The 9,798-nt window shown below is 38.9% G+C and overlaps 1 protein-coding gene across 1 annotated transcript in view; it reads left to right on the plus strand.

Moving 5' to 3' along the window:
• RAB3C (RAB3C, member RAS oncogene family) overlaps positions 1-5,534 on the plus strand; it is a 272,461-nt gene extending 266,927 nt beyond the window's left edge. Inside the window, exon 4 of the mRNA XM_006021261.2 lies at positions 402-5,534. Within this exon, the coding sequence (XP_006021323.1) occupies positions 402-589 (188 nt within the window). The 3' untranslated portion in view covers positions 590-5,534. The remainder of the gene's footprint in view (positions 1-401) is intronic.
• Positions 5,535-9,798: the final 4,264 nt, after the last annotated feature.

The following is a 9,798-nucleotide window of genomic DNA, read 5'->3' on the forward strand; positions in this document are numbered from 1 at the left end:
TCTTTCCCTTCCTTGTTAGCTGGTCCTTGTCACTGTTCAACAGGGCTTCATCACATGGCCAAAGATGCCGAAGCCCTGCAGGTGACACCATCTGTACAGGTATAATGATAGCAATTTAAATATGATTTGTCACATGCTACCCTCAGCTACCTTGATGCAAATAAAAAAATGACACTTGTGCAATTACTCTGGCTTTATGCCAGTATAACAGGGGTCAGAGATGGCCCATAACCTTTCAATATCCTTCTTTTGTAGACCTCTCTCTTTATGCTTGCCCACTTCTTCTCGCTGTCTCTTTCTCTCTGCCTTTTCCCCTTTTTTGCTTCCTAAGAAGGGGTTGATTTAATGACTGAAGGATATAAGAATGTGTAATGACCAAAATGTGTTATTTATTTTGCTAGGTTTTGAATTTTTTGAAACAAGTGCCAAGGACAACATAAATGTCAAGCAGACATTTGAGCGGCTCGTGGATATCATCTGCGACAAAATGTCAGAAAGTCTGGAAACAGATCCTGCCATTGCTACTGGAAAACAGAATACAAGACTAAAGGACACCCCTCCACCACAGCAACCCAACTGTGGCTGTTAATACAGTGATTAACAAAGGCAGCTCCAGTGTGTTCTATTGCCAACAGAGTACTTATGAATGGTCTATAAGCCTTTATTTATACTGTCTTCTTAATTTATTTGGGGGAAATTTATGTTAGCACCTGGTACGGTATGTGTAAACAACTGTATAGAGATGTTATCATTAGTTTGTAAGGACTACCCATTTCTCACCATCTGGCCTTTGCATGTGGATGGCTTCCCGTTTGTCTTCTCTTTTTTAACTCTTTATACATTACACTTACTTCAGCTGGTGCTGTGACCTCAGACCAGTTTGCCTATATCTGATTTTTTGTTTCATTGGTTTTAAATTACACAATTTTCTCCTTAAGGTGTAATGACCAGGTACTTGGGAATAAGCTTTCTGGTGTCATTTATAATTTACATAATACACTGTTAAATTAATTCATCAATGTTAAAATATCGCTCAAATATAGGGAGCTTATCACTGTTCTCTCCAGACCACTTGTTCGTGGCATACTTCCTAGGGGGTAATACTGCAGCACATCCATGGCCACCTAGGGAATTCACTGCTGCCTCTGTGCTATGCATCATGACCACTCAGAAATTCAAAGAAACAGCAGGGGTAGAACTCCAAACTGCCTTGATCCAAAAACAGGCCCTAGCATTTGGTATAGGAAACATTTATATTAACTGCTGGCAGGATATGGGATATGTCTCAGATCCAGGAAGTTATTTAGGCATTTGCCATCGAAATCATGAGTTAGACATCCAAATTCCTATGTGGATCTGGGCTTACATTGCACTTCCATCCATTTGATATGCACTGGATGGATCTGCTCCAACAGATGGGAGTTGATAGTTACTTCCTCTGGATTTTATTTGCTTTTTAGACAATGAATACTCATCTCTTGATATTATCCCAGAAAAGCCAAATCCACTGTGTTCAGTTATTCAAAGCCAGAAAATATTTAACCACATTGCAATAGAAGCTGTAGTGTGTAGGTCTTCAGGAATTTCATCTTTCATTTTGTTCTTAAAAACAGACGATCTATGTGAATTTTGTAGTCTGAGAAAACCCCGATGAACAGACTGTAAAAGCCCCTTTCTCTCCTCAAATATTTCTGTAGAGCCCCAGCTGAAGGTAGTGAGATTTGTTGCTGAAGTGAAAATGAGTCATTCCACTAAAAAAAGAATTTGGACTGGACTTGCCTGTGGGAGCTGAGCAGTGATTCTTGGTGACAGCACAATCAGAAGTTCGCACAGATCCTGGACCTATGAACAAATTACAGTGACTTAAAAGGTTGTAAGTTCTTACCATGGAGTAACTGTTTATCTGTCCACTCTTATCTCAAAGTTAACTGAGCGCTAAATCACAAAAATCCCTGTTTTACTGAAGGCTAAGCTGCTCTAGTTTAGCTTTCACTTACTTAACATGGGGTAAGAACAGGCACCTGGACAGTTGACTTGGAACAATTGTACAGCCCATCTCCTTTAACTCTCCGTAATTTGTTTGTCCATACACAAAGATTTTTGAAAATTGAGAAGGAATAAGTTCCTCTGTAATTTCTGTAACTAGACTGTGCAGAAGACTTGCAAAATTGGTGGAAGGTTGTGAAGATAACAGAATAATGTCCACAGATTTTAATTTTTTTAAGCATTAAAAAATGGTCATTTCTTACAATGTTAATAAGCTCTCACTCTACTAATTGGTGGCAAGTTCTCATATCGGTGTCCTGCTGTACTTTGTACAGCTTCTTTATCTGGGCCACTATAATAGTCTTCAAGTAAATGGTATTATTGAGGAGACATTAACTTTTTGTTGTTCTTAATTATTTCAGCTTTAATACAAGGTTGACATTTTACTAAATACATGCAACCAAAAAAAAAAAAAGAAAGAAAGAGAAACAGAATAGGAAAGTGAGAACCATAACAGCTACTTGACATTGCTTATGGCACACAAGACTTCAAGGAAACCCCTTTACAGAACATCACTTCCTTTAGGGTATTTATATAAACTTTAAGGCCACACCTGTATTAGGAAACATGGTTATTTTCAATGCATCTGAATTAATGCCCATTAACTACCACATGGTAAAATTCTGTCATGAGCAGGGCACACACAGACATGTTGGGCAAAATTCTGTTTTACCCAGGGGATGACCGAAGTGCAACTTGCAACCAACTCTGAGTTACCCGACTAACCTGTGTCATTTTATTAGCCCTCTCTGGGCAGGTAAGGGCCCCATTATAGGATGATCCTAACAGATCCTAGTGGCTGTCCACTAGGTGAAACAGAATTCTGTCCATTAACTGTTGAGATAAGCCCACCTTGATTTACCTTGATTAACTAACTTCATGTCTTGGTCTAGATGCATCTTGTCTAGCCCGAGGTTTCAAAACGTGTTGGTCAACACCCTCTTAGTTAACATATTAAAAAAATATACCTTTTTCTTACTGAAAACAGGCCTATCAGTGCTATCATTTGATTCCAAGAAAAAATGAGGAAAGGGGAAAAATTGGCTGCTTACTGCCCTCTGCTTTCAGTTTTTTCAGTAGACGAAGTGGAAGACATGGTGTAATCAAGCAGGACCAAGAGATCTTCAACCTTGCCCTTCTGCAGGCATATACATGGTGTGCCAAGCGTGGTCTGCCTGCCACCCCACCCCCTTTTAGGTACCAGCTCCTCCAGCTGTAGCTATGCACAACCCTCCCCTATAAGACTAGAAGAGTTGGTCAGAACATGAAGTTTTCTATAGGGTTGCTTCCAACTCTCCAGCAGGGAATAGCATACCATGTGCTATAATGCCACTATTGGTAATATGGGTACAGCTCTTATCAGTAGCTCTCATATAATTTTTAGAAACACTACAACTTGCACTTTTACAAACTTTCAGAAATACTACAACTGGGGACAGTGCCAGCCTCATATCCAATACAGATCAGAATTGAAGACATTGCTAGCTATAGTCCAAACTAGCTGAAGCACACAACTTAGAAGACCCAGCAGTGCCATAAGTGCTAGTAGTAGTAGTTTATTTACAGCTTCCACTAAAACAATCCACTAAAATGAACAGTAAAAATTATATGTAATAAAAGAACAACATTTATATAATGATTATTTTTGTTTAAAACATAGACATAAGGTTATCCATTCCAGCAGTGTACACAAAATTAAAACAGAACATGGTGCACAATGATACAAAAGAGATAAAATGAACCAGTGGACAGTAAAGCAAAGCAGAGGGATTCTGTTTGATTTTGGCCCTTATTCTTTGTACAAATTAATTTGTATTCTTTGTTTCTTTTTGGCCCTTATTATTTGCACATACACCCAAGGAGTATAGAAGAGACTCAGATTGTTTTTTCGTCATTAGCCCAGCATTTACAAGTTCTCATTCTTGGAGAGAGAGATCCATTTTCCTCTTATTTCTTCAAAGAACAAACAAAACCACAAATAGTGATGTAAATCACCTATTTCATTCTTCCCACAAAAACATTCTTTCCGTATATGGGGGTCTGACACCACCTGCCCATGTCAACTGCACATCTCATGAAAGCAAATCTTAGTTTGCACAAGTGCTAGCATTCTCCAGTCTTTGCCTTCAGCATGGTTGCCTTCCACACAGCAGCATTAAGAGAAGGCAGCTCCATTTGCAGTTTCACCCTTCAGCAGACCCACATTGTAATTTTGCCCTGGCCTTCACTGCCCATTTGCCAGTGCAGACACTGGTGATATTGGAATCACTAGCATAATTTTTTAAGAAGTCCAAGGCAAATTTCATAAAAAGATCAATCTTTGTCAATTTTAATATAATGTATTGGTATATTTATTATTTGTGATGATTTGAGAGGAAGGAAGGATAGCAGCCTGTAACAGGAAAGAGAAAAGTATCTCTAGCTTGGTACATTATAAGGAGTAGGAAGACAGCAGATGCGAGAGCAGAATGTTTTCTTTAGCTTGCCAGCTGTACTTTATATGAACTAAGCATGTTTGCTGTTTTAATCCCTAGAAGAGATAATATAAAACTCAGTCACTGGTGTAGTGATCATTGGCTTCAATTAAGAGAGTTTGGGCATGAAAAACTAAACAAGTTTTACTGTGGAGCAGTAGGCAAGCTTCTGCAGTCCTTTAGCCGCTATCACAGGCAGCTATTTCCTGAGACCCCATCTCTCAATTCTTCTAAATTAGGGAGTGTCTCTAAATTACAACTTTTATCGCTACATCTTCCCTCTTAACAATAACTACAAAAATCAATTAATACAAAAATGAATTCACGTCCATCTACAGAAGAGAAGTTATTAGCACATCTCTGAAGTCAGTCCTATCCCCCCTTTTCTGCAGCAGTTTTGATAAGTCTCCATGAGTCTTTCAGGAAGTTTCATTTTCCTCGCAGATCAATGAAGTATGTGCCTGAGGAGCTCGCTTATTGATGATCTGGTTCTTAGGGACTCTCTGAGCTTTGTACCTGTAAACAAGCTTTGAATCGAAGATAGTGTTTTGCATTAGTCATAAGTGAACTTTTAAAGTATTCAGATAGTCAACAGATCGTATCCCCTAGGTCTGGATGCTTAGCCAAGCAATCTAGGTAGCCTGATTCTGCAAAATTAGGCCCGTGGCCTTTCAGTCAGATTGATGTATCTGGACTTTTGCACCTTTAAACTATAAATCTTTTGAGAATTCAAGCTGGGAGCATAGAGAAAATCACTCTTGCATTACCTCAGCATTTTGCCTTCCAGCTCTTACAGAGATTCAAAGAAGACAACCTGTCTTTTTTCTGGCTTACCATCCCTTTCACAGGTTCTGTAACAAATTTAGTTCAAGTTGAGAAGAGTACCGGGACTACAGTTTTTAATTTGATCCTGTGTAAGTTTTCCTGACTCGACTTGTTTCATACGGAAGAATTTCCAAAAGTGCTCAGTGCCAGTCTAATTCTGTTTCTGTTATTTTACCTGGTAGTGCCATAGCAAGGGGGGTGGGAGGTGAGGGGGGTGACTGCCCTGGGCAGGGCATAGGATGGAGCTGCTAGTGGCTCATTTGCAGGGGGCGCAGGGATGGGGAGAGGGTGACTCCCACCACTGCATGCACTCCTGGGAAAGCATTGGGGGGAGGGAGGGAGGGTCCCCATCAGATCTGTGCATGGGGCGAGGACAGGCTGCCACTGCAGGCTTTGCCCCAAGAACCAAACTTCCTTTCCATGGCACTGCCTGGTAAAATTATCATGGACTTCAGTGAGAGCAGAGTTAGGCCAATGCTGAGCGCTTTCCAACAGCCCAGCCCAACTGGCTTCAAAGAATAAGATTGTCCTGGCACATGTGGCCCTTCGTATAAGTTCAAAAGCCACTGAATATAAGAGGGAACATTCAGGGAAAAGAGTGGTCAGTCCCAGGAACAGGACCTAGGATAGTCATAAAAATTATTTTTAGAGTATTTAATGAGCTGCGTCATTGAATTGGCAACTTTGGGACAGATTTTTCTAAATAAGGTGCCAAGTCTCAGTTCAGACTCCAGTGGAAAACCCACCAAGAAGCAGGCCCCGCCTGGTCTCTGGAGATGCTTTACCATTCTACTCTGGTCAGATTTGAGGCAAAACAGCAGATACACAGAGCACTTCAGCCTCTGGGGTTATCACTCGAGCACTCTTCACCCACACTACATTTTAAAGAGACTCTTGACATCAATGGTTTCATTTTCTCCCTGGCACAGATGTATGTAACTATTCACTCTGCATGGGCAAGTAAGGAGACTGGCTCTGAAAAGCTGAGCTTTGCAGCTTGATTTCTGATTGAGACCTAAGGCAGAAGATTGTCATAGATGTCGTTATATTGAATTGTATCGCTCTATTACCAGCATAAGACCCTCTCTTCTATTGTAATTTCATGAAAGAACAGACTTTCAAGTAGCCACCCATAGTTTAGGGCCTGAACCCCATCCTGTCAGCTGAACTACAACTGCACAGTCACTACACTTTCAAGGTGATGCCCTAGAATAACACAACTAGTGCTACAATTATTCCTTGCATGGAAAAGCATGCCATCTTTGTCAGGCTAGAACAGTGTCTTGCTCAAAGCACAGTTAAATGATCAATCAGCATGTTCCAAATGAAAACAACTGGAACAAGCAGCTGAAGCTAAAACTTGCAGTAGTCACATGCACATACTGACAGTTTATCAAAACGGCCTGCATGCCCTGTTGAGTTGAAACTGCAGTTGCATGCTTTTAATTCTAATAAAAGTTCATTTTGAGATGTGACAAATGTGCCTGTCCTTATATCTCAGTTAACTGGTAACTGTATTTTTATTTCATTTGGGTCACTTAGACTTGTTTGTTTGGTGTCTGAAATACATATGAGCTGGCCTAGCAAAAAAAAACCCAACAAAAAACAAAAAAGCAAACCTCTAAACTAAACTGCAGTGTGTGTGACTGTTACCTGGAACTATTTGTTCCATTGTGCTTATACCTAATGTGATGCATAGAGAAACTACCTGAGCAACTAGAGCTATGTGGCCTTTCCAGAGCATCAGTCTGAAAGATTAGGTTTTCTTCCCAGTCTGTTCAGCTCTGTACATCCAGCCATACTGCCTGTACCTTATTTATTTTAGGAATGAAGTGCTATTTCCTGGTACACACAGTCTGCTGGAGTTTGATCCTAGCTTTCAGAATTCTTTAACTGTATTTTCTAGGAAGCAATTGGTGGTACAAATTTTACATCTCACAGTGTCTTGGTTCCTTTAATGCTAGACAAGCTGATGATGCTTTACATTTACATATATATTTTAAAATCTAATTGGATACATTTTTCAGTGCTTTATTATTGGCATGGTTCACCAAAATGACTGTTCTGTTAGTTGAATGTTATCAGTGATTCCCTCCTTAGCCCATTTCATAGAGAGATGTGGTATACGGCAAACGGGCCAAATTAGTCTTAAACGGGACCCAACTGGAAATAGTGGAGTTATACCATCAGGGAACTGGATCTGCTAGAAACTAGGTCCTCAGCTAGTGCAAATCAGCACAGATTAATTTAAAACTGGGGGGGGGAAGGGATTGAACTTCAGTTCATACCAGCTGAGGCTGATGTTTTGCTATTTTCTTTGATACTTGTTTCAACTCAGAATTAAAATTCACCAGCTGTAAAATCCCAATTCAAAATTCAGCTCAGCTAATTTTAACATATTCCTTCATTAAATTGATTGAGTACATGTATGCATCTTTTAGGGGGTGGAATTAAGCTATTAATTAATATTCATGTAAGCAAAGATTTGCACTGCACACATAGAATATGTACATACAAACACACTCTTGACATACTCAGTTTGTACAGATATTTACTTAGTTCACTTTTATTTTTTAAACTACCCAGTGGAACTTATCATTGTCAATAAAACTGATTGGGTTAAATTCACAGGCCAGAGGATTACTACTTTTGGTGATGGCAGGAGCAGATGGCACATCACTTATGCATAATGGAACACCTGGTACTGGGAGGGGTGAAGAGAACATGTACTAATCTTCCAGTAATATCATGCTCTTACATAACGTGGAAACAAAAGCTAGGGATTGCTCACCGTTTCTGACGAAGACTTTACTTGAGTAATCCTGACATGTACCTGCAACTAGTGTTAAATGAAAACTGTGTGCTGTAATTCCCGTTTACTATATTATTAGTAATGTCATATGTGTTGTGATTCAGTTGGACTGTCAGAATGTGTAACCTATATACTTGTGTTTGTGGAACTGAAATGTCTTAAATGTTGCATGAAAATATGTTATAAAAATAGATTTTTTTTCTATTTTTGAACACCTCTAAACTGAGGGATCATGGGCCAATAAGTGCAATATTTAATGACTTACTCAGTGTATATAAATTTGTGTGAAAGGGAGAAGTGTCATGTATGTATGATATGCTGTTGATGATGGCTGTGTGGCTTATTTAAAAGATTTTTAGTAGCTATGTGTTTAGTAGTGAAATTTATACAGTCAATGCTTTATCCGTGTAGTGTTGAAAATAATCTATTCCTACTTCATCTAAACTATTTTTCATATATAAGACAACAGTAAAATATGTCAGTATGTTTATTGCAAGTGCATGTCAATTTTACTTTTAGAATTGTGGGTGTCCTTTTCAAAAGTTATTGTGTTATATTAACAATAGTGGAGAGACATTTTCAAACAAAGGTATTTTAGCCATTTCTAAATAATCTGTGCATACTATGTTAAAAGCATGTTCTCCAGAAACATATAGATTGTCTTGGAACTCTTAAGCAGAAACCTTTGTTTTATCTCAGAAAAAAAACTAATTCTCTGCTTCGTCCACCTGTATTGCATAATATCATGTGGCCGCTTTAACTTAATTGTATACTTCATTCATGATAATGATAAACCTGGAATAGTAAATAGGAGTCTCCAAAGGTATCAAAGATGTTAAAATTGAGTTGTTTGCATCTGTTTGGTGCATTGGAGTCACCATTTTTGAAAGGCACTTGTATCTCACATCTAAAATGGTCCAAAGCAAAAATGTTTAACCCTTAATAATTCCACTCCGATGGTTACATTTCTAACATTCTCAGATATTGCAGGTATGACATACATTCCTAAATATATTAGGGTGCAAAATTTGTCTTATGTTGCACTGCTATAAATTTTGAGTTACTCCATTGACATAAGTGGGGTTTCTTAGCTGTATAACTGAGAGTAGAAGAGGGCCCAAATGTTGCCTTGAGATTAGAAGGAAATATTAAGCTGTTTTTTCCTCCCATTGCCTTGCACAGTTGTACTCATCCATTCACCCAGTTAGGCAGCATCTTTAAGCACTTACCTAACTTTATCCCTGTGCAGCAAAGTACATAAGGACATGCTTAATTTCAGCTACTTGATCACTATACTGCCTGTGGTTCCCCACCAGTGATTGTGAAGATTGCAGAGCAGAAGTTAGTACTTTTAAATAACTCCCACTTCATCTTCCTTTGTACAGTATGGTAGTTCTGTAAGGAAATACATTCCTGTGCCCTGATTTGGATAGGAATTTGCTGAATAGGAACGAACTAGTGAAAGAAGGCCAAGATGAGTAAAATTTTGTGGATGGACTACCAAAATAACATTACTTTGAGCATTTTCATCATGGTAAAAAGGGCAGCAATTACATTCTCTGCCTTGCCTGGTATGTTTCCATGATAGGTTTACAAAGCTGGGAGCTTATGCAGTGACTACTTTAGTAAAGCTAGTTTTCA

This window comes from Alligator sinensis, unplaced genomic scaffold, assembly GCF_000455745.1.
Source record: "Alligator sinensis unplaced genomic scaffold, ASM45574v1 scaffold123_1, whole genome shotgun sequence".
NCBI classification, from domain to species: Eukaryota; Metazoa; Chordata; order Crocodylia; family Alligatoridae; genus Alligator; species Alligator sinensis.